The sequence below is a fragment of the Alligator mississippiensis genome, chromosome 7 (assembly GCF_030867095.1).
Source record: "Alligator mississippiensis isolate rAllMis1 chromosome 7, rAllMis1, whole genome shotgun sequence".
Taxonomy (NCBI): domain Eukaryota; kingdom Metazoa; phylum Chordata; order Crocodylia; family Alligatoridae; genus Alligator; species Alligator mississippiensis.
In genome coordinates, this window is record NC_081830.1 from 86,931,161 (window position 1) to 86,956,687 (window position 25,527).

Here is a 25,527-nt window from a genome sequence, read left to right on the forward strand (position 1 = left end):
CTTCAGGCCCTTCGCTGCTGGAGACTTGCAGTAAAATGAATCAGTGGAAAATTACTGATGCTGGATTCAAATGTGACAGAGGAGCTCCCGTCCTACTCACTGTCAGGGAAAGTTAGGCTCTTGAATGCCTGTGGTCACTCCTGTCTATGGGACTTAACCCCCCGGCTAAGTTTTAGAAGTGTGTAAGTCACTTGGGAGCCCACGGGGAAATTAGGATGTTTAACCTCTGGAGTTGAACTGAACCTACGGAGATGCCAGGGATGGAGTTGGAAACCTCCAGAGCTAAGAAGTGCAAGTCATAATTGCTTGAGATAAGGACCCAGCCTCTGTAACGGGGGTGAGGTGGTAGAGACTTGCCTCCAAAAGGTGTGTTGGGCTAGCGGTGCAAGTTCCCCTGCAAATCCCACCAACAGGATCCCTCCTGATTTTGGGGGTGGGAAGAACCACCGCAAGGGACCAGCTGTTGCATTGATCGGCCTTCCCTGGGATGGAGGAGGAGCGTCACTCCAAAACAAAGACAAGGGGTTGGTTATTGGTGCCGTGAGTTTCATTGGAAGGGGTATTTGGGGTCACCTGAGTGGTGCTGAGCTGGGCAAGGAGCTACGGCAAAGTGGTGCTGAGAGCTTCACAGCCCCCCAGCCATGATGAGGGTGGTGGTCCATGCAACAGGGGCGAGTTTCATTGCATATGAGAGTCAGTGCTGTAGCCAGGTGCTGGTTCCTACCCCAGGCAAGGTGTAGTCACACCTGTGTGCTTGCGTGTTGGACATATGGCATTACTATGGTAGCATGTGCATATGAGAGGCTGTCCATAAAGGCAGTGTGGCCTGTCCCTAGCTGGTATTAGACTCGGCACAGAGTCTGTTCCTGGGTTACCGCAGGGCTGATCGGGGATAAGGAGCTGGTGGGTGGGGGTTTCTCCCTGGTGCTAGCACTGTTGGAGATGTTGGTGGATGCATAGCACACGCTATCTCTTACCAGTGGGTTACACCCCCATTGAGCCCAGTCTCACCCCTGATAAGACCTGGGTGGAGCCAGTCCCAGAGCTACCACACCTGCAAAATCAAACAGCAGGGAACCAGCTACAACCAAATTCTGCCTTTAGCCCCTATGACCCTTTTTCACTTTGCAGCTGCTACACTGAACGTGTGCCCTAAACTTTTGCAAATCGACTGGCTTCAACTGTTCCCACTTGCTTGCCCACTTTTTTTCTGGATGGACTCCTTTGAGACACAAGAAGACACCTGCGCTGAGCTGGATGTGAGCTTTCCGTAAGACAGCAGGATTTCCTTTTTCTCCCAGTCGATGTCATCCAAGCGTCCTGGTCGGTCATCCTGAATTTTGGACGCGCCGCTTGGTCTGACTTCTCTGCTGACCGGACCGCCTGAGACTAAGAGCCAGGTTCTTGACACAGCTCACCTGGAACAGGTAAGCTCCCCTTGCCCCCCAAAATATGCCTTCCATTGTGCAGGTGTCATTGCTGTAGTCGTCCAAAGAGAAAGTGAGTGGTGGAAGCTGGAGAAGAAGTAGCAGGGAAAATGCATGCTTCAAACCCAGAGCGTCTTCACCTCTGATGCAAGAGGCAAGGCTTTCTTAGGGGGATATCTTTTATTAGACCAACTATGTAATTGGGATCAAGATTTGAATGCAAGACATTCTTCGTTGGGTCTCTAATTATATCATTTGTATACCCCCCTTTGCTTGTGATGCCAATGGGAAAGATGCCGTCTGTTTGTTACAGGGCCTTGGGGCTTCATTCTTATCTCTGACCCTCCTTTCAGGGCCGGTCATCTTTCCTGTTGTGAAAAGCACCATGTAATTTTATTCTCATCTTTCCATCCTTTGCTACTGGTGAAAGACATGAGGGCCAGTGGGCAGAATTTGTGCCAAAGAGGAAGAGTCTGACTTACCAAAGGCAAGGAGCATCCATTAGTTGACTTGAATTAATTATAAGAAGAAAGCCAGGAAATATATAGGAGCTGGGCAGGGGACAGGGAAGGGAGGAGAAAATGTCCTTCTCCTGGCTGTTTTGCAGGACCATTTTCATCTTACTTTTCCCCTCTTGGTTGTCCACTGTATGAAGAGCTCAGGGGTCATTTGCTGTCTGCAAAGCATCCTCTCTCTGCCTTCACTAGCATGGCAGAGCCTCGTTTTTAGTGCTCAGGAGGGAAAGGCTCCTTACGTATGTGTTACAAACACTTGGTTTAGGAATCAGCTTTTGTCCTTAGCAGTTTCCTTTGGGAGCGCTCACACTTGCAGAGGTGGCATACCTTTATGGGAGGAAAAGGGGCTGTTACAACCTCCCCCCTTTCTATCAAGGTACAGGAGCTGCCACTGCCAGATGTTTTGCATTTGTCTGTCCTCAAAATGACACCCTTGGGAGGTAGGGGAATACTATTACCCCACCCTACAGATGGGGAGATGGTGGGTGACTTGCCAAAGGTCACATAGGGCATATGTGGCAGCACCAGGAGTTGAGACAGAGTCCCAGGTTGGTGCTTTAAGATCCCTTTCCTGAGCGCCATGGCTTTGCCATCACCTGTCCTTGCAGCTCTTCTCAAGCAGGCTTTAACTGCAGGCTGCCTGCTTGGTGGGAGTTCAGGAAGGAGGTGAGATGCTTGTGCTGGTGAAGAGGAAAAAGCAATCATGAAACAGCATAACCAGAAGGAAGTATGAATACATCCTGCTTGCCACCAAACAGGCTATTCCAACTTTTCTCTGAGCCTCATCTGCATAGAAAATGAACTTTTCTAAAGAGGAGCTTTTACCACACTGTCAACTCTCCTAGGAAATGTGAACTTGCATGTCTACCCAGGAGAACTTTTACCATCTTTTCTCCAATGCCTGGTGAAGGGTGTTTGTACCCCAAAGCTTGCAATTAAAGAATGGGTTTTTCTGTGCAAAAATCTAGTTGGTTTAATAGAAGATATCACCTGTACCATGGGTCCTGATTGCTTTGTCCTGGGCAGTGAGGGTCCCCGACCGAGCAAGGTCTCTTGAGCCGGTGTTGTGTGACACGTCACGACTACAGGGAGCAGGTCAGCCCATCAAAATGCCAGGTTTGCATTCAAGAGGCTGCATTTCAGAGTTGAGCATTTGATTCCCCAGTTCAGAGCAGGGGTCTGAGTTGTATTTGGTGGTTATGCCCAAAGCTTGACGCCGTAGAAGACTCTGAATTTTTGAGAACTTTAAGCCGAATGACCCAAGCAGGCTGAAGGGGATGGAGTTGTTCCCTGTCACCTGAAACGTCTCCCCGGGAGAAGGTTGTGAGTACAAAGCTATTATGTATTGATGATAAAATACTGGATCATTATTCCCTGCTGGGCAATTTGCTCTGGAAGGTTATTTTATCATCTTAATCATGCTGTCATGAATGGGCTCGGGTGAATGTGCGCTCTCTACTGGAGGGGTTCCTGTTTCCAGCTGTGTGTCCTAAGCCCTATACATAAAGCTGCTCAAGGAGATTCTCCTTTAGCTCCGGTGGTAGTTAGTATTGTGGTGATTTTGTTGTAAGAAACTCCTTGGTGTAAGAGCAAAGAGGTGTAGCTATGGATTGATCTCAGTCTTCACCAGTAACCTGTGCCTTCCCAGGGCACCCCAGGCCCTGCTTACCAGCCCCATAGACTATCTTCTGGTTTGCAGGTACCCCCATGCCCTGCTCCGGCTGTAGGTACGGCCTTTGCTTTAGGCTGGAAACCTCTAGCTTTGCAATGAGGATTGCACACCAACTCATCCCTGTACTGAAATTGCTCCATGCCTTTCTTCTACTGGAGAAGAGACAGTTTTTCTGCAAATAACTGGGAAGGAATCCCAAATCCCAGAGCCTCTCAGCACACGAACTATAATCCCAAACACTTTGGGGTTACTGCAGTGCGGGTGCGGTATCGTGTCTGAGGATACTCACAGCTGTGCTAAGCTAACCCAGGTGTGCATGCCCCAGGTGTCCTGTGCACTGAAGATATAAGCTGTATCTTAAGCCTGAGGATCCTTGGAAGAAACTCTTCCTTGCATTGAGCTATTGCTAACCTGCTCCCAGAAGACCTGGAGGTTCAGGGTAGGAGCTGCGGGGAGGGAGGAGGTTCCTGATCCTGGGAAATGACCTAAAACGACATCCTGCTGGGGGTGGATGATGTGGTGGGGTGGTCCCCAGGAAATGCCACGCCGGTTGCCACCCTAGTGAACGGTGATTTGGGGCCCTGTATACCCTCAGCCCCTACAACCTACCTATTTCCTGCCTGTGCAGGGGCTTTTCCTGCCTATGCAGGGGGTCGGACTCGATGATCTATTGAAGTCCCTTTCGACCCTAACATCTATGAATCAATGAACCTGGGTGTAACCCCCAGTGAGGGCATTAAACAAGCACGGCTCTGAGCTTGTGGACAGCATGGGGCTCCCACCTCCCTGGGACTTTGCAGGCAATTCTTCCCGACTGTGATTCATTGTCCTGGAAAGGCACGACCTTGCTTTGCTGAGTTCGTCCCAAATCTTGCACGTCCCGGTCTCACCCTTGTCTCTTCGTTGAAACCAACCGTGGACTACGACAGGTCTAGACGGAGCAGTGGGTGCCGCAGCCTCTGGTGACGTATTAGCATCCTTGTTCAACGGGGCGCTATGTCCCACGGTGGACCCAGACCCCATCAAAGCCCTTTCTTTCAGGGGGGGGACACCAGGCTCGAAAACATCCTGTGCCTTGGAGACGAGCTAATGGAGGTGAAAGTATTTTCTGCTCTCAGTATTAAGTGGTCCCCGTTGGGGCTGGGATTCTTCCAGCGAGTGGCAGCAGCCGCCGGCAAAGGTGAACTTGACTTTGCTACAAACCCTCCTCCCTGCAGCACCAAGCAGCCGTGCCAGCGCTGGCTCCCTTTGTTCGGATTATTTATTGAAGGTGAACTCCTTGAGCATACAGAGCGTGATGTGCGCTCCCGAGTGCCAGCGCGGGCCCCAGAGGGGTCTCGGGGGAAAGCGTGCGACGGGGTAAAACCATGGCACGTGCTGCAGAGAGCGGTGGGGCCAGTCTTGAGCTGTGCTACGAGGAGACTCGGGTGGGGTGGGAGTGAGGGGCAGGATCCGGGGTATTGGGGTAAGGCACTTGCTACCTTCTCCCGACACCTCCCCATGGATGATTCACAGGCCATGGCAGGGATGCAATGTTTTTTAAGCCATCACGCTCCTTGAAATTAAGGGAAGGGATGCATTAAAAACAACTGGCCGAACATTTTTATCATTGAAACTTTTCATAGAAAATGAAGGTTGGGAGGGGCCTCGGGAGGTCGCATCTCATCCACCCCCCTGCTCCAAGCAGGACCAGCCCCAACTACATCATGCCAAAAGCTTTGTGTCTTATAATTTCCAAGGATGGAGATCCCACCACCTCTCTGGGAAGCCTGCTCCAGTGCTTCACCACCCTCCTCATGAGAAAGTTTTTCCTAATATCCAACCTCAACTTCCCTTGCTGCAGCTTGAGCCCATTGCTCCTTCTGTCATCTGCCCCCAGTAGCCAGTTGTAGAAACAGTCAGTTAAGGCTCTGAAAGCCTTAGAGAAAAATGTGTAGGATTTAGGGCAAGGGACTAAGAGCCAGTACATGTGGCTTTCTGTTCCCAGCTGTGCCACTGCCTTGTCTCAGGGTAGTCACGGCCTTCTTGCCCCCTCTGCAAGGGGGAGAGAACAGCGTCTTGTTATCAAGGGCATGCTGAACCATCATTAACCTGTATTATGGGGCCTGAGATCCCCCAATGAGCAGCATCATCGTGGCATTTGTGGATGGGACAAAGGCCATATTCACGTGCGCCGTGTGTCCGCTGGCGGAGATCCCGGAGAGTGCTTCGTACCTTCCCGTCTAACCAGTGCAGGTGTTGGTGTTATGACTTGTCTTACCTGCCTGATAGCCAGAGGTAGGCAGTGAGAGGGAGAAATGCATCATTTCCAATGTGCTAGCTGCTTTCCAGCTGCAGGATGTCCCGTGTATTGGCCTGGTTTGGTGCCTTTGCAGTTTGCCCTAGGTGGCATGCACATAGCTGCAACCGCCGCAGGTTATGGCCCGTCAGCATCGTTAGGGATTTTGTCCCCCTGTGACCAAATAAAATTGCCCTGTGCACATATCTGTCAGCAGTGAGACGGAGGAAGAGAAGCGGGGAAGGCCCTCACACCCCTTACACCAACACCTAGTGATTAGGGCACCTTTCCAGCAATGCCGCCTCCAAGCATGACGGCCTTGTGCAGCTCATTACAACCTCCTTGGCTTTGGTTTCACACCGCACTTGCTCTTGCAACTAATATCCTTGGGGTTGGAAGCCCACTGGCAGGACGGCAGTGGTTTTATTTTAAATTGCACTGAGAGCAAAATGTAGTCCAGGTTTCCAGCATCATTAGCTGTCCCACTTTGCTTGTAGCAGGGCACAGCTGCCTCGGAGAGAGCGGCTGCACTGTCTCCTCTTTGATATCTTCCTTTGAACTGTGCTGGAGCTGGTGTTCCCTGATCCTTACGGCTAAATTGCACAATTCAGCGCAGCTCTGTGTAGCTGACCTTAGCAGTAAAGGTCTCTGTGATTTCAATACAAAGCACTTTCCAGGAAAGGGGCTGCTCAGTTCTCTGACAATGCAGAAGGCCAGCCGGCTAGGGAACGGAGAAGAACGTGGGCGGTTCAGCTAGCCGGAAAGGCTGAAAGGAAGATGTTTGTGTCGACCTCGGGTTAATTGCAAACTATTCAAAGGACTTTGTTTTGCTTAATGTCGAGGTTAGAAGTTCCCCGGGATTTTGTGCAAAGGGTGCACGAATCACCGGGCCTCCTTTGAAGTGAACACAAGGAAAGGGTGCAGATGGCACAGGAGCCACGACAGAAACAGCATCATCCGTGTGTGTTAATAGCTAGAGCAGCAAGGATAGGGCTTCGTGCTTGCTCCAACTGCAAGAGAAGTCTCTCGTGGTCTGAGATGGTCTGTATTAAGACACGACTCTGGCGGGGGATGCTCCTCTTCTGCGAATTTGCATCACAGGCCGGAAAACAGGGATTAGGGGGGTCCCACCTGGGGCAGAGGTAGTCTGTAGGGAGGCATTACACTGCCTACCGCATTGAGGTGTTGCCAGTCTATTAGAAAATCAACAGTATCTGTAATGTGGGCGTTGCAACCCATTGTAAGAGAAGCCCAGGTTCTGTAGTGAACCCAGCAATGCTCCCGCCGTCTGCCTTTGTTTAGCTTATCGCCGTTTCAGAGGCTTCATCTTGGTACTGGGGTCCCCAGGCAGTTTGAAATACAAATGCATGATGTGCAACAGGGGGGTGTTGGTTGTGGGGGTGTTGGTCTAAGGACATGGGCAGACCAGGTTCTTTGGGTGAATCTGATATCTTTTATTAGACCAACTTAAATAGTTGGAGATCAATTTTTAAGCAAGCTTTTGGTTTGAACCCGAAAGCTTGCTTAAAAATTGTTCTCCAACTATTTAAGTTGGTGTGCAACAGAGGACTCTGCCAACTAGCTCCCTGATCCTCTGGCAGAAAGGGCTGGATCTGCTCCTGGTATAGGTCCAGATCAGTGTTGGCTACGAGTCTGCCAGCTGGGGATCCCTGCCCCACATGCACCCCTTCCCCACTGCCCTTGGTATGGCAGCTTAGGGACTGAGTGGTGTAGGGTGTATTTCTTCCCGATCTTTCATGCCAAGGGATTGGCAGCATAGCCACAATAAGCCATTGAAGCAGCAGGACGTGGCAGGGAGAGAGAATCCTGCTTGCTCTATCTGCGGGGATGCATGCACTGCAAAACATGTCCCTACCTGGCCAACTTGGGTTCAAGTAGTGATGGGGACTCGCCAATGTGGGTTCAGATGAGCGACTTGAATTAAATCCATTAGGGGTAAACCTGGTGTTGAAGAAATGGAGTTTAGTGTCACTGCTGCTCTCTCCCATTCCCTCCCTGAGGTTAACCCAGCTGAGTTAGCATACCTGGCTATCCCTCGGTGTGGGTTAGCATGCACAGGGGAGGCTGGGACACTGCTCTGTTCCCTCGGCACCAGGGAGTGCTTTGTTTGTACACAGGGCGTGAGCTGCAGCCTGATCGGGGAGTCAGGAACGTCCTTGTACGGAGAGGGGACCTCAGAGGCAGAGCAAGGGTTAACAGAAAGCCAAGGACAAATCAGGTGCTCAGGATCCAGGGATTAGCCTTTTGGGCTGCACAAGGATTGATCGGTTTTTAAAGCCGAGCGGGACCGTGGGACCATCTGGTTTCACCTCCTGAGTAACACAGGGCAGAGGACTCCACCCTGTTACCTCTGTGTTTCACTGGGCAGCTTGCGTCCGGCTAAAGCATCTCCACCAGAAGAGCATCCAGTCTTGCTCTGAAGCCCAAAAGGGAAGGACAAGCTTTATTGTGTAGTCCAGCAGAGGTCATTGCGGGACCTCGGCACGGCTTTACGAGCACTCGTGGTGCTCTGGTGTGGTGCCGGAGGACTGGAAAAGGGCCAATGTGGTTCTCATTTTCAAAAAGGGAGGAAGGAGGACCCAGGAAAGTACAGGCCAGTTAGTCTTACCTCAATCCTGGGGAAGCTTTTTGAGAGAGTTATCCTGGCTCATGTCCCCGAGGGGCAAGCGAGGCAGACTATACTTAGGGGCAACCAACACGGGTTCATTCGAGGCAGGTCCTGTCAGAAAAACCTGGTGGCCTTCTACGACCAGGTCACAAAATCTTTGGGCTCAGGTGTCGCGGTGGACGTAGTCTCTCTGGACTTCAGGAAGGCCTTCGACACTGTCTGTCACCCCGTTCTCATAAAGAAATTAGGCAACTGTGGCACCGACACCTACACGGTCAGATGGGTCACAAATTGGCTGGAGGGCCGCACCCAGAGAGTGGGGGTGGACGGGGCATTTTCTACCTGGAGGGCTGTGGGCAGTGGGGTCCCCCAGGGCTCGGTCCTCGGGCCTGCACTGTTCAACATCTTCATCAGCAACTTGGACGAGGGGTGAAAAGCACCTTGTTCAAATTTGCTGATGACACTAAGATATGGGGGGAAGTGGGCACGCGAGAAGGGAGGAATAGGCTGCAATCGGACCTAGACAGGTTACAGGGGTGGGCGGATGAGAACAGGATGGGTTCAACACTGACAAGTGCAAGGTGCTGCACCTGGGGAGGAAGAGCCAGCAGCAGACCTACAGGCTGGGGAACTCCCTTCTCGTCAGCTCAGAGACAGAAAAGGATCCTGGAGTCATTATTGATACCAAAATGAACAGGGCCGACAGTGTGGGGATGTGGTCAGGAAGGCCAACTGTACCTTGTCATGCATCCACAGATGCATCTCGAGCAGGTCCAAGGAGGTGATCCTCCCTCTCTATGTGACACTGGTCAGGCCGCAGGTGGAGTACTGCGTCCAGGTCTGGGCGCCGCACTTCAGGAGGGATGTGGCCAGCACGGAGAGGGGTCAGAGGAGGCCACCCGCATGGTCAGGGGCAGCAGGGCAGGCCCTGCGAGGAGAGGCGACGGGACCTGGACCTGTTCAGCCTCCACAAGAGAAGGCTGAGGGGGATCTAGTGGCCATTTACAAACTAGTCAAGGGGGACCAGCAGGCACTGGGGGAGTCCCTGTTCCCCCGAGCACTACCAGGAGTGACTAGTAATACCGGTCACAAGCTGGCAGAGGGTAGATTCAGACTAGACATCAGGAGGCGCGACTTCACTGTCAGGGCGGCTAGGACCTGGAACCAACTTCCAAGAGAAGTGGTGCTGGCTCCTACCCTGCGGGTCTTTAAGAGGAGGCTGGACGAACACCTGGCCGGGGTCGTTTGACCCCAGTACTTTTTCCTGCCATGGCAGAGGGTCGGACTTGATGATCTGCTCAGGTCCCTACAACCCTACAACTATGAAACGATGAAGAGCCAGCACACTTTTTGGCCAGCCCTCTCTATTCAGCCATAAACCAAACCCCTGAAAGACTTCAGCTGAGTATCCTGAGCTGCATCATTATCTGCTGCTACTGCTGTTATCATTACTTGCTTCCAACTTTACCCTCTATCTTTTCTTGGACTGGTTGATTTCAGCGTGCGAGTTCCCCCAGGAGAAGTCCCTGGGCTTCATATAACTCAAGAATCAGGCATGTGGGAGAAAGCTGCAATTGCCTTTCTGCTGAACTTCACCATCAAGGCTTGGTTCTGTCGGGCAGGGCTTCCTCAAGTTGCTTTGGGATCAGGTCCCAAGTGATAACCCCCAAGGACTGCAGAAGGCTTGGATAGTGCTTGCAGGTGTGTCTGGAGAGGAAGGAAGGTGTATGTATAGTGGACCTAGGTGCACAGGACCGAGACTGAGGAACTTCCACTCCCGTTCTCCAATGCTTTTATAGGACTCCTGGGAAATGCTGACCAGGTTAGTCAAGCTCTCCACCTTTATAGAGAGGGGAACGTATCTCCTTCTCAAAGGGAACTTTGTCAGACCGAGCTATTATTTGTAGGGCACTTTGAGATCTTTGCCTGGAGGGTGCTGCTAAAGGGTCCAGCAATACTATCGTGTCGGATCACGTCTATGCCATTAACAAGCAGAGCAGAATGGTGTTTGGAAGGCCAAAAGCACAGCGAACAATAGTGGGTTTAAGCATGCATTTGTTTTTGCCAAGCTTGAATGCCTGGATCCACTTGCGTTTCATTTAGCATTCATCTAAAGGATCCGATCAAACATTTTGGTGACTTTTCAAAAGTTTGTTTTGCTTGGGGATTTTTTTTTCAGGCGGTTGACATGTTGGAGGAGGAAAACAACCAGGAGTTCGAGACAGAAGAGCTGGAAGAGAAGCATGGTGGGGACGTTCCTGAACCCAGGTTGGCTACCGACGTGAGGGACCCCTCTGCATCTGCCACATCTGCTTCTTACCCGAGGCCTCATGTCAAGCAGGTCATTGCGAGGAAATTTTTCGTGACAAGGGTAGGTAACCCCTGGCACCAGGTCACTTCCTTTGCTTGCAATTCTGCACTGAGGATGGCTTTGGGTCTGGGTTGATGACACAGATGTGAGCACATGACACAATTACTGGAACCATTTACCCTGGATTTTACTCTGTAACTAGTTTATTCCACAGTAAGAAGCAAGACACATGAGCAGTTCTCCTGAGAGAGTTGTCTGCTGGGTGCACTACTATACAGCCCGGTCATTACGTGGTGGGAGAGTCGGTTTGCTTTGAACTAGCCATCACCCTGCAATGAAACTGGTCTGGAGCACACACAGGGCCAGTACGGTGTTGCTAATTGTCTGGGTGTGTAGCAGTGGTGCTCACATTTTTCCCCAAGAAATCACATGAATGGAGCCAGGATCAGCTCCTGGGACTCTGCGCTGCCCGTGCCCAACTGGGATTGGGCTCCAGGGACCCCACACCACTCCTGCCCAGCCCCTGTGTACCAGGATTAGGTCCTGTGCCACCCTGTGTGCCCAATCTAGCACACAGAGCCATTGCCCATGGGGGATCCCCGTAGATCTGGGCCATGGGCTGGGGGCTGTGAGCACCCCTGGTGTATAGTAACTCCTTTCTTTCCAAAGAATAACTTCTCTGGAGTGGGATGCCATGTAAGGCTTCATGTTGTGTGTCCAGTCCACTCCTACCCTAGAATAAAGACAAGTGACTCTGAAGTATCTGTGTCCCATTTACTACCAGCCTTTGTACACACCACGTTTATTGCCCTTTCTTGTGCTGCAATTGCACAACTGTCTGCACAAGTGGGATTTCCAGATGCTTTAAAAGACAATCCTGTATGATCTGCCCATAAGCCTCTACAATTTGAATCAGTCTCTTGTGAGTTAGGTTTAGCGGACAAACACAAGACCATGAGCTTGGTCTCTTCCAGGCATGCATGATTTCCACATATAGGCCTGCTAGCAGTAACAGGTGATGCTCAGTAGCACCCTTGGATATGGTAATTCATATTATGAATTAGGAGGAGGAAAGTAGGGGAAGGAAAGTAGATCCAGCAAACTACAGGCCCATCAGCCTGACCTCTGTCCTGGGGAAGGTCTTGGAAAAGATTATTAAAGAGGCCATTCTTAATAGACTGGCCAATGCCACCATCCTGAGGGGTATCCAGCACGGGTTTGTTGCAGTAGGTCTTGCTTGACCAATCTCATTTCCTTTTACAACCAGGTGACCTATCACCTAGACAAGGGGGAAGAGATTGATGTCACATATCTTGACCTTAAAAAAGCTTTTGATCTGGTTTCCCATGATCACCTCTTGGTAAAAGTGGCCAACTGCAGCCTCGATGTCACCACGATCCACTAGCTGGGGAACTGGCTCTGTGGTCGGACCCAAAGGGTGGTGGTTGATGGAAGTCAATCCTCGTGGTGCGCGGTCAGCAGTGGGGTCCCTCAAGGCTCTGTCCTGGGGCCTATACTGTTTAACATCTTCATCAATGATGTAGACATTGGTGTCAGAAGTGGGCTGGCCAAGTTCTCTGATGACACCAAACTCTGGGGTAAAGCGTCCACACCTGAGGATAGGAGGGTGATCCAGGCAGATCTTGACAGGCTCATGAAATGGGCGGATGAGAACCTGATGGAGTTCAACACTGAAAAATGCAAGGTTCTCCGCCTTGGGAGGAAAAACCTGCAGGATGCTTATAGGCTTGGCAGTGCTACGCTGGTTAGCACTACAGATGAAAGGGACTTGGGGGTCATGATTGACCGCAAGATGAACATGAGCTTTCAATGCGATGCTGCGGCTAGTAAAGCGAGCAAAACACTGGCTTGCATCCATAGATGCTTCTCAGGCAAATCCCGGGACGTCATTCTCCCATTGTACTCGGCCTTGGTGAGGCCGCAGCTGGAGTACTGCGTCCAGTTTTGGGCTACACAATTCAAAAAGGATGTGGAGAAGCCTGAGAGAGTGCAGAGGAGAGCCACGCGCATGATCAGAGGTCAGGAAAACAGACCTTATGAGGAGAGGCTGAGAGCCCTGGGGCTCTTCAGCCTGGAGAAGCGCAGGCTCAGGGGTGATCTGGTGGCCACCTATAAGTTTATCAGGGGAGACCACCAGGATCTGGGGGAACATCTGTTCACCAGAGCGCCCCAAGGGATGACAAGGTCGAATGGTCACAAACTCCACTGTGATCGATTCGGACTGGACATAAGGAAGAACTTCTTCACTGTCCAAGCCCCCAAGGTCTGGAATAGCTTGCCGCCGGAGGTGGTTCAAGCACCCACTTTGAACACCTTTAAGACACATTAGGATGTTTATCTTGCTGGGATCCTATGATCCCTCCTGACTTCCTGCCCCTGGGGCAGGGGGCTGGACTCAATGATCCTCCAGGGTCCCTTCCAGCCCAAATGTCTATGAAATGTCTATGAAATATAGCCCAAACCTGCATGTGCTTAATACCAGGCCCGTCAAGCTCTCCACCCCTGAAGAGTGGAGAGCGTGTCTCCTCCTCGACAGGAGCGTTATGAGATCAAGTTATTATTTGCAGATCACTTTGAGGTGTTTGTATGGAGGGTGCTGCTAAAAGATCCAGCAATGCTAGTATGTCCTGTCACTTGGAAGGGGAGGACATGCTAGAAAGCAGCCCTCCATGCAAAATCCACATGGATAACTGAGAAGGGTCTTAAAGAGAGATCTGTCTAATCTGGGAATTTCCCTAAATTCCACTAATCAATGGCCAGGCTCCTTGCAACATTTTTTTACTGGTGTAGTTAGTTCCTGCTTACAGCGGGGATAAACGAGGGCTTGGTTAGTCAAGGCTTGCTTTGTTGCAGCTGTTTCTTCTGCGAGGCACAGGTGATTGGAGTGCCCAAAGTAGATCTCTGCCTAAATTACTGTAGTTAGTTTGCCCCGAATTTAGGACTCGGTTAAGGTTCAGGAGAAATGTCTGTAAGCTAGCATGCAGCGATGCAGAAAACCCCTTTCCCCCAGTGCCAGTTGCTACAAAATAGGGCTGCACAATTTTCCTGTGAAATATATTGACCTGGCTGGTGCCTCCCAGCTGTTTGAGCTCACTGGCTGTATAAGCCCGGTTCTCCTGGAGATGTTGAGCAACTTGAGTTTCTTTGGCTTCAGTGGTAGCTAAAGTTGCTCTGCATCTCGACAGAGGCCTTTAATTTGCGCTCTTATCTAAAACTGGGGCAGCGTGCTTTCCTGGAAGAAGAAAATAGCACCCGGGCTGACAACTTGGAGTCTGTTACGAATAGGATCATTGCTGATCCAAAGCAGTGCCTTACAAAAGGAACAATGCTTCATCTCCACTGAGAAAGTATTTTTATGCTGCCTTCAGATACTTTCCACGAGCTATCATCCCTCAAAGCCAAAAGGCTGGGGCAAGGGGAGGCGAGAAAATTATGTCTAAATTGAAACTTGAGAGCATAAATGACATGCAGATGAACAGAGCTAAGTCTATATGATCGGTTACTATTTAATTAACAGCTCCTTGTCGCCTTTTTTTAGCTTGCACTCTCTTGCAGGCAGCAGGACTCTAATAAGCAGGCTCTAAACACCCTGTTATACGGTGGGATGCATTTGACTCTTAAGACATCAGTTCAGATCTTGCCAACACGCGGTTTGCTGCAGGCTATCAGATATCCCCATGGGGGTCTAGCTCCAATATCACACTGCCCATGTGAGCATCTCCTTAGCCAGGAATCAAGGGGTGCCTAGAGCAAGTTTGTGCTGCCATCCTGAGCTCGCATGTATTTCTGTGTCTGGATGTAGATGGCCAAGGCCACCCTAGTGCTAAGGCTATATTATCCTTTCCTAATTGAGGATGTGGTCCAGGCTTCATGGAAAATAGTGGCAAGATTCCTATTGATTTCACTGGGTTTGACTCCTGGAAAGCGTGCTAAGACAGGTGAGGGCACTGAGCACCTTGATGGATTATGCTTTGCCTTATCACACAACGGTGGAAAGTCTTTGCCAGTCGGACTCCTCTGTGCTCCCCTGTGCAAAGCAACGGCGTCTCTTTGGAGCTGAGCTGATTTGGGATTATAAAGCTGGAGATGTGCACGCAGCCGTTAGGAAAGCCGAATTTCTGTGGAACTCCTGGTCCCGTGTCTCGCTGCAAATGTGACGTGGAGGTCAGGTGGGATGAAGCTCAGGATGTTTTAAGTGGCCCACGGCTGGTTTTTGGTCAAGCAGGGATGCTCTATAGGAATGGCACTACCATGCCATTTATAGAATAGAAAAAGGTTGAACTCCTGTGATTTTGGGGAGTTTCATACAGCTGGTAAAAGTACTTGAAACAAGAGGTCTTTTTCATTTTGGGGGGAGGTGCTTTGGGATTTTTTTGGTGGGCCTCTCTAAAAAAACACTACTTACAAGCCCAAGTCATATCAGCCAGATTTGGATCTTGCTGATGCCAGCAGAATTACACACACACACACACACACACACACACACACACACACACACAGGTATCAACTGCAGTGGTGCCATGATTATCTAAAAAATTGGGAGGGCATTTACCCACGTGTACACATGAATCAGCTGCAATGATGCCGTGATTGTCTAAGTAATTGGGAGGGCATTTACACACACACACACAGAGGAATCAAGTGCAATAGTGTCACAATTATCTAAATAATTGGGAGGCCATTTACACACAGACACACAGGAATCAACTGCAATGGTACTGCAATTATGTAAATAAGTGGAAAGCCATTTACACACACACACGCACACAGAGGAATCAACTGCAATGGTGTCATGATTATCTAAATAATTGGAAAGGCATTTACACTCACACACACACACACACATGCACACGCACACACACACAGGAATCAACTGCAATGGTGCCACAATTATCTAAATAATTGGGAGGCCATTTTAGTGAACCATCTGACCTCCCCTATCTCAGGTGCCATCTTGGAATCTCCCCATAAGAGCAGGGGAGCTGTGTGGCTGCTTCGTTAGCATTTATTTTAGTTGGAGCCAAAATATCCTTGTTTGAATGATGCTCCATTTGCTCAGGATAGGCATCCCTGTCACCTCATGGTGAACCTGGGCAGCCAGGGTAGCCCGATTCATTTATTGGCACGTACATACCATGAACCCTGTCATGGGAATATTTCTGTGTAACAAAGGCAAGTAGAGATGGGATGAGTCGTTTTGGCTTCCAAACAAAACCTGCTTAGAAGCCACGTTAAGAGTAGGTCGTTTAGCGCTGGGGTGTGGGATGTGGTGCCTGCAGGTGTTAATTGGGTTTTATTTGAAGGAGACACCTGTATGCCTTTGGCATCAGTTGGATGATTTACTGCATATAAAGGAAGCATCACCTGGGATTCCTGATTACCATTTTTATCTGACGATTCTCCCCCTCTTTGTAGCCAGGAGCATTTGACCAAGCCATAGAAGACATCAACACCCACGTCGTTGAGAATGCAGGAGAAACCGTGGACAGCTTTTGGCTTCTGACTGAGTGAGTAGTCGCAATGAGGCCTGGGCTGCTTTGGTTAAAGGCTGGTAGAAATGAAATGATAATGGGAGAGGCCACGTCTATACAGCCGGCTTACCTGGCCTGACAGCAGCATTTTCCAGCCTCCTGTGGTGTCCTGCATTGGCTGCCTCTTGCAAGCAGCGCAGATGTGACTCCATGTGATCTAACCATTGGGGGAAAGGGTGGGCTGGATGGCACAAATCACTCAGTGCTGCTAATTAGCCCAGCTGCAGTCCCGCACAGCTGCTTCTGGTCGAGTCCACCAGGGCACTGTTACCATGCATGGGAAGTTCACATCCTAAATACAACCTTAGCATTTTGCTTTTGGAAATGAGTGTTTAGAAAAGTCACCCAGCTGCCAGACTTCTTACTGCAAGGGAAACTATGGGCAGAAGAGTTGTATGCATGGTAAAAAAATCACCAGCATCTTCCAACTGAGTGATATAAGGGGCTGTGTAGAGTTTCTTAACCTTGAGGACCCATTTGTTAGTGCACTATGAACCGCAGTGATGGCCAGTGCTATACAAGGGTGTCTTGTTAAATATGTGACCTAGTCTAGAGGGTAGAGCACTGGATTGCATGTCAAGAGACCCGAGTTATCTTCCAGCTTGTGCTACTGGCCAGCTCATTTCACCTCCCTTTTTCTCACTTTCCCCATCTGCAAAAGGCAGAGAATGATGCTGGCCTCCGTCACAAAGAGCTTTGCAATGTGCTGATTAAACGTGCCAGATAAGAGCTCGGTGTCATTATTATTTTAGCATCGAACTACAAAAGAAGAGAGACCATGTGAATGTGAATGAAACCGTTCAATTCTGTAAAGAGGCGTGTCAGGCATGGGGAAGCGGATTGTTGCTGGTCTTGCTTGTAGAGGTCTCTGTTAGCAATTTCTTTGCAAGAAACGATAAGGGTTGATGCTTTTTCGCTGCTGGAACTTGGCCATTGCCTCACTGCTGCTGCTGCCGTTTTCTAGTTAAGGAGTTCCCAGCAGTTGGCAAATGACAGCTCCTCAGGCTCACAAGTTGCTCGAGTCTATACTTAGGCATCTTTGCAGGCGGCAAAGACCTCTGGTTTTAGCAGAGACCAGAATCACATTTAATGCTGCTTCTGACCTTTCTGAGGCCTCTCATAGCCATTTCCAAAGTGCAGGAGTAGGCCCTGATGGGGTTGGAGATACGTAGGAGCCCTGGCAACTAATGCACGCTCAGCAACAGCTCCTGCAGAGCACCAAGTGTAAAGCACTCTCCCTCTTCCTTAGTCTGACGAAGGGTTTTTGAACCCGAAAGCTTGCTTAATAACTATTCTCCAACCATTTGGGTTGGTCTAATAAAAGATATCAAATTCACCCAAGGAACCTTGTCTGCCTAAGCCCTCTCCTAGGGAGAGAAGGTTTATTTGCTAAGACTTTGCATGTTATCCATGGGTGCTTGCTCAGAGACCTGGGGACTTCTGTTTCCACCCAAGAACGGGAAAGGAAGATGTTATGCCAGATTCAGTCCTGGTATGACTGAATGCAGCTGCTAGGAACTCAAGGGAATGGTTCCCGGATACTCCATCTTCCTATCCTCTTCCTGGTAGATACTAGAATGGCTTGCTTGGCTGATGCAATTTATTTTCTTCCCATCTCTCACTTCCTGCATAAGGGGAAGGACCTTTAATGAGGGGGAGAATAAGCTAAGGTAAGAATAGTCACGAAACACTTACTCCAGGGCAGGGGTCAAGGCTGAGATCTGTAGCTATTTTCTGCAGTGGATTTCACTCCTGGAGCTGGATTTGAATCTATGATTTATAGGGATGCAAGCTGGGGGAGATAGCAGGTTCCACAGCAGCTTCCTGTTCAGACCAGGCAGATGAGCAGCAGTTTCTTTGTGATAGGGGTTAGTCTAGGAGAGGGCAAAATATGGCCCACGGGCTGGATCTGGCCCACCAAGGTATTTTATTTGGGCCATGGCAGTTCCCTTGGCCAAGGTGCAGGGGGACTGACCAGGCTGTGGTGCATCCAGCTGATCCCGCTGCCCCCAGGCATGCAGCAGTGCAGTGGCCAGACTTGCTTTTTGGCAGCCCCTGCAGCAGTGGCTCTTTCCAGCTGTTCCTGCCAGTCTCTACCATTGCCATCAGACCTGACCCTACTAGCCAGGCACCTTGACCGGTCCACTCTGCACCCACTGCGGGGGCTGCCCAATGGAGTGGGAAGATGGGGTCTCCATGGAAACCAGCCCGGGACCCCATGGGCAAGGTGTGCTTGGGAGGGATGGGGTCATGGACAGGCAGGAAGCAGCATCCAGGACTGGGACAGGCAGGTGAGGGCAAGATCATGGGGTGATGATGGCATGGGGCCAGAGCCTGGAGCAGAGTCATGATCTGATGCCTGCACGTCCCTGTGATGGGCACCGTATCACGATCTCAGTCCTGGCCCTGCCCACCCCAGCTCCCTCCTGCATGCCACCCCCTGCCCACCCACCCACCCACAGCCCCATCCCCATCCCATCCACCCAGCCAAGCATTCCCTGCTCGCGTGGGTCCCAAGCCAGTCCCTATGGCTGGGGCCAGGTGGTGATAATGTGGGGCTGGGCCCTGGGGCAGTTTTGGTGAGCTCCTGTGGGCCAGGGGGACAGATACCAACCCAGAGTAGCAAATGCCCATCCTTGGAGTGGTTGTGATGCCCCTGATACTCAGCCCTTGTCAACCTGGTTTGCCTTGGGGCCATCTCCCCTTTACTCGCTTGCCATGCCTTGATGTTATTCATTTCTAATAAAAGGGAGGCTGCCCAGGGCTTTCTAAGCCTAGTCTTACTCTTAGGACCACAGGTGCTCATAACCATTGCCTTAAGGGCTAGTTTTGTGGGCTCCATCCTCCGCAATTCCCACTCCCAAGCCTTGTGGGTGATCTGCTGACATATACCTTTCAGGGGATGCGTTCCCAGCCCCAGCTCTCACTCCTCCTGGCCTCTAGACCTCATGTGCTCTCTGTCCCTACTGACATACTTCCCTCTCTTTGGACTTGGGCCCTTTGGCCCCATCCTTTGCCCTCTGACAGGCCCCAGACCCTGGAGCTTCTTTTGATGCACCACCCTGGGCACTGGACCCTCCTGGTCTCCCCCAGGAACTGGACCTTCTCCCGACCTTCTTCTCTTTCTCACTCTCCAGTCAAGTGACTACTCCAGACAGCAGAGACCTTGTCCTGGGAATCATGGTCAAGCAGCCTTTACATGGCCAAAAGAGCAGAGAAGTAACATGAAAGGCTTTTTCATCAGCATGGACAACCCCCTTTACAACTGCACCCTGCAGGATGGTGGGATGAGGTCCCTGGTGCATCTCCTTTGTTTCAGCCTCCAGGATGTCAGTGCAGTACTTGTCCCTTGCATTAACTTCATGGGCTTGATGACAAATCCCCCGGCTTTCCCACCTACCACCAGCTCCCTTCACCCTTTCATTTAGGGGAGAATCCAGTTGCTTTGCATTCCAGTAGAGGCTGAAACCAGGACTGCACCCCTATAGCGCTGGGTGCTGTTCACACAACAAGTCTGTCTTTTTTCCAGAGAGCTCATAATCCAAATGGACATGAACAGGGATGGAAGGAAGTGGCTTTTATTTCCATTTTATATCCTGGGTGCAGTGGCATGGGGGGCAATTTGCATCTGCAGGGTGTCTCTAACAGAGCTGAAAACGGAGCTCATATCTCCTGAGTCTCTCAGACTTCAGACAAGCCTTTCTCCTTCCTTAGGATATTCACATTCCCATCTCTTTCTTCTCTCTTCTCCATCCTCATCCTCTAATGGGGAGGGGGAGTTACAGGACTAAATTAAACAGCCCGAGAAGAATCTGTATCTCGTTCGCAGAGGTTGGGCTGGCAGGTAGCAGCCCTGGGGCAATGTTCCATATTCTGAAACCTCCAGCGTATTGGTAACTACAGAGAAATTACCTTCTAATGACTGGGTAAATACTGCCGCGGCTGTGTAATTACATGGCAAATACAGCAAATTGCTTAGCCTAATGATAGGCTAACTCCACTGGAAACAATGGTAAGTGCATGGTTTCTTGCAGTAATGATAGCGTGCTGTGGTCATATGATGCGGTTGGTAAGGAGGTTGTCAGGTCTGGCTGCGTTCTCCCTGAGCTGGTACGGTTGGCATGAGCACGCTGGTTCAGAAGGGGATGCCCTGGGTTTTAGTCCCTCCAGGAGCTTGCTATATTTTTAAACTGCCCAAACTATCAAGGGAGAGCCGCTTAGGCCAGGCATGATGTGATTTGCTGAAGCCGAGCATGGCACGGAGGATGTCCGACTCATTCGTTATGATGGGATATTGCCACGCACCAGCTCCAGCATCCCGGTGCTGCTTGGGAAGATGCATCGGGGAGGTACTTTTACATGAGCAGCAGGGCCATGAGTTGCATGAGATTTAAAGGCACATTGCCAGCATTCGTTATAAATAGCGACTGCAGCTTTCCAAGCATCGCTCTCTCACTTTCTGCCTGGGAGCTGGGATCCTGGGAGCTGCCCCATGGATAAGGAGGGGCATGGAAATGACAGCACCAGATCTGTAGTCAGTGGCTTGTGTTTCTAGGGGGCTGTTCACCCCAAAGCATGTAACGTGCTGTACCTGCTTGGGGACGGATTCTCTGCGGTGGGATCAGGACCATCGTCGGCTGAAACAGAAGCATGTATTTGTTCTCTCCCTATGCCTGAAGAAGCGTGTTTGTGCTCGAAAGCTTGCAAAGACAAATTTCCCAACTTGGTCTAATGAAAGATATCACATTTACCCCAAGAACTTTGTCTGCCTATGTCCCTAGATCAACACAGCTACAACCAACACCTCCCCATACGTGTCCTCAGCTTTTGTTTCCAGCCACCCACAAGGAGACTGCAACTCATCGGTGCCAAAAAATGTCTTATGTATATGCCTGGTTTTCAACCTCTGGTCCGCAGGACCCCTGTCTAAGGGGTCCATGGAAGATGACGAAGATCAGTGAAAAGTATGGGAATACTCACACTTATGATTCAAAGGGGTCTGCATCTCCATTTGAAATTTTTAAGAGGTCCACAAATGTAAAAAGGTTGAAAACCTGGCATATGAGGTCCTGTTTTTAGAAGAATCCTACATTTTAAAGAGCTGCCGTCTCATTGGAAGTCCATAGGAGTTGCACAGCTACATAACCTTAAAAATCTGGGTCTCAGCCCCTTCTGTGTCTCTTGGGTGCCCAAATCACTGAGGCATTTTTGGAAGTTTTTGCTTTCTTCCTTTCTGTGTCATTTCTGTTGAGGGTTTGGTGTCTTAGTTGGCCTGCTCAGCATTCAGAGTTCGGCTACTGACCGTAATTGCCCCAAAGCAGCCAGAAATATTGCTGGCATTTGTTTCTGAAACGGGCCTTGACTAGACTCGGTCCCCACAGGTGAGGGGAGTGGAAGAGCCCTGGGTGGAAGAGCCAGGGTCACGGCCGTGCATCTCGCCCCTCTGGAGATGAGGCTGAACAACGCTCCTCTTCATCCCGTTTGCTCTGAGCACCGAGGCGTGTCTCCTAGCCTGAGCCAGGCACCCTTGTTTTCTCTGCTGCATTGTCCTGCTCTCCCTTTAATTAGCTCGGACTGTTTCTTATGCCTGAAACAGGCACTTGTGATGACTAATGAGCTCTCTCCTCTTAACCCTTTGGCCCCTGCTTCTGCTCTGCGCTCCCACCCAGGCATTTTCACTTCCCTTCATCTGTCTGCAAGATCTCTGCCTCAATCAGCAACTGTCTGCATGAGAGACTGGGCTCTGCAGCCTCCTCTTTCCTCCCGAGCTCTGCTGCCGGTGTTTGGTCATCACACGGCTCAAGGGAGCATGGACCCCGCTCTTTATCTTAGCCTCATCTGGGCGGTTGCTTTGTGACTGCGTGTCATGCACTTCTCAGTGCATCTCCTCGGCTGTGGAGGCACAGCATGGAAATGTCCCTCGTTTGGCCCATCAGAATTGCCCCAAAGAGGGCAGCCCTGCTCCCAAACCAAGCCCCAGGGGCCCTGCCACGTGCTCCTTGCTCACCGCGTTTCAAAGACAACTCTCTCACCTTTCCCCGTCTGTGATGCTGAGCAGCGTGTGATGCATCCTGTCTCCCTCTCCTGTCCCCACGGCAGGCAGGCAGTTAATTGAAGGCCGTGCCAGGGGTCTGGTTGCCCCCAGAAAACTGAGCAACCATCCCTCCAGCAGCCTGCCATGCTAATGGTTCCCCTATGATCTCCCCAGTAATGACTGGCAGCTGTTAGGAGTTGCCAGCAGTGCTTTTCAGTTGGCATAAAACACCCCTTGGTATTTGAAAGCTGTTTCCTGCAATATAGGGAATGAGGAGTTTCACTGCTCGGGGCCTCTGGAGCCTGAACTAGCCCGTTATAATGGGCTTGTGCATGTTGCTACCTTATTCCTTCACTGTCTCAGGTGTGCTGGGACTGGAGTGCATCCCTGCGTGCAGTGCCATCCTGGGCATGGCCTGTTGCATAGCTCTCCATGCTTGCAACACGCAGAGGAGGTGAGGCTGGGGGTGCTGAGCTGAGTGGGGGGGTGCCCTGTGTGCAGTGGGGCGTCATAAAGCCAGCCTAGCATCTGTACCTCATTGCCCTCAAAGCCCCTAAGTGGATCCTTGTGGCCACAGACTGGGATCTGGCTGCAGAGCATCTGCCAAACGGAGTCCTTTGGGGACTTAGGCAGGTGGGCGCTGCAACCCTTGCTACCTCCCTGACTCCTCAGCCTTGCAGGGTGCAGCGCTGATGGAGGGGAGGGTCTTTCCCAAGATACGAGTGCAATTCAAGAGGCCTCATTGCATGCATCAATAGCCGCCCCTGCCCCACACCAGCCAACGTTACCTGGCGTGGCAGCCATGACCCATCACGCAGTCCGTCACTCATGCAGACATCCTTCATGCACGTGGTACAACCAGTTGGATTCTGTCCTTGCATGTGTATTGTGAGGCCCAGCTGGGCTTTTTCTGAGGTCAGTGACCTTTTTTTTTGGACATCATCAGGTAGCTGACTTGGCCTTTCTGTGCCTCTTCAGTGTGCTGTGTGGATGCAGCTGAGCGGTGGACCGCTAATGAACAAGGAGCAATGGGCTCAAGTTGCAGGAATGGGGGTTTAGGTTGGACAGTAGGAAAAACTTTCTCACTAGGAGGGTGATGAAGCACTGGACCAGGTCACCCAGAGTGGTGGTGCAGTCTCCATCCTTGGAGGTTGTTAAGACCCAACTAGACAAAGCCTTGGTTGGGGTGATGTAGTTGGGGCTGGTCCTGCTTGGAGCAGAGGGTTGGACTAGATGTGAACTCCTGAGGTCCCTGCCAACCTGAATTTTCTATGATTTTACGATCTCTTGTGTCTGTGTCTATGGGGTGCTTGCCTTCTCACTTGTTCTTGACTTCTAACTTCTTGTGTGGGACTCACCCCTAGAGAGGTCCTCGAACATTGCTCCCATTTTCCAGACAGCCCCATCAGCTCCCACTTCAATCTCATCTCCTCCTGCTCTTTCCACCTCTCCTAGCCCAAGGACCAGCACACAGGCTTGCTGCTGCTTTGGCATCTAAAAGCTCAGTCTGAAGTGTCCTGAGTACATTTGGATGCTGGTATCTGATAGCTTTGGGGCTTGGGTGACATCCAGGAAACACATGCTTTGTTTTCCAGCATGCATTTGAGCTGGCTCGTGGCTCAGAAAACAGTTGAGTGCTTTACTTTCCACATGAGCTTCCTGTGATGCAAAGTATGTGGCTACCCTGCTTGATAATTCCTGGTCTTTATTAGGTAGCATCCCAAGGCAGACATACATGAAGAGAGAGTCATCATATACAGTAACAGCATAGATCTGCAGAGGTTTTAAGGCCAGAAAGCACCGCTGAGATCTAGTCTGACCTCCTTCACAGCAGATGCCGGTGGTTTCCCCCCCAAGAATGGCTGCAATGGACTGAATCACCTGTTGTTGAACTCATGCATCTCTTTCCAGAAGCCCTCCAGTTTTGTCTTCATGGCGTGAAGTGCTGGTGAATCTACCACGGACCTACTTAAGTTGAGCTACTGGTCGATCAACAACAGCTTTACAAAGAATGAGTCTCATTTCCACTTCGAATTTGCTCAGCTTTTTGACTTCCAGCCACTGGGTCTGATGTTGCTGTAGTTTGCCAAGTTACAGAGCCCTTTCGTATCTAATGCCATCTCCCTCTGGATCCCAGCTGCAGATGCTTCCTCAGCCTGACAAAGGGTGTTTGTGCCCAAAAGCTTGCAATTTTCCAACTATTTGACTTGGTCTAATAAAAGATAGCAGATTTACCCAAAGAACCTGGGCTGCCAATCCCGCACTGGAGGTATTTATGCCTCTCCGGAGATCAAGTCACCTTGCAACCTTCTCTTCAGTAAGCAAAATAGACTGACCTCCTAAGCCTCTCTCTGAAAGACCTTGAATCAAAGAATTCATTACATTGGATCAATTGCCTGCTCAGAGTAGCATCTGCCCTTGACCTGCGACCGCTGTCTGATGCTTAACTACATGTTTTAAAGTCTAGTCCTAATACAGGAACAGTTATTTTCTAGCCAAAATGCATCTGAATCCATTCTGCTGATTGCCTGGGATGAGCTGACAATCTCAGCTGACCGCGGAGGTTATCTGCCGTCAGCAGAGCTCCTGAAAGCCCAAGGAGCAGAGACTTGGGGCTTGGCTCTGTTGCCCAAAGGGGATTTTTTGTGTGTTCACAGTTGTTCACATCAGAGCCCAGTCCCCGAGCCTGCATCTTTGATGCTTGGAGAGTTGGTTTCATTCAGGGATAGTGGGAGGCAAGGGATCCTGATTCAGTAAGTGCAGCTAAATACTTCATATCCAGCACGCTTCTGGCTGCAGCCGCCTGTTACTTGTTCACTATTGCCCTCCCGTGGCAATGTGCAGGACTTTGCCTCAGCCTTTGAATTTTCTTTGCAATTTAAACCTGGGATAATCACGACGTTGAGCTGATGTGTTTTCGTGGTATCCCTTGGCTGGATGTCTATGAGTCAAAGGTTTAATTTGCACTGGAAAAAAGAATCGCTCCACAGCATGAAATCCATGCTGCCCAGGGTGGTTTGAAGCACAACTTTCCCTGTGCTCATCTGCGCCCTGCCTAACATGTACCTAACTGCCTGCAAGTTCATGGCAGACGACAGAGCCGTGAGCT

The 25,527-nt window shown here is 50.6% G+C and overlaps 1 protein-coding gene across 2 annotated transcripts in view; it reads left to right on the forward strand.

Annotated features, from left to right (window-relative positions):
• The window catches only part of TPRG1 (tumor protein p63 regulated 1), a 67,433-nt gene that overhangs the window by 396 nt on the left and 41,510 nt on the right, over positions 1-25,527 (forward strand). The window contains exons 1-3 of one of the 2 annotated variants that reach the window (XM_059731263.1): positions 1-1,427; positions 10,701-10,892; positions 16,269-16,360. The exon at positions 1-1,427 is cut by the window's left edge and continues 396 nt beyond it. In XM_059731263.1, the coding sequence (XP_059587246.1) occupies positions 10,710-10,892; positions 16,269-16,360 (275 nt within the window). In that variant the 5' untranslated portion in view covers positions 1-1,427; positions 10,701-10,709. Of the gene's footprint in view, positions 1,428-10,070; positions 10,893-16,268; positions 16,361-25,527 lie in introns of those variants that run through there. The other variant, XM_059731262.1, reaches the window with a different exon arrangement.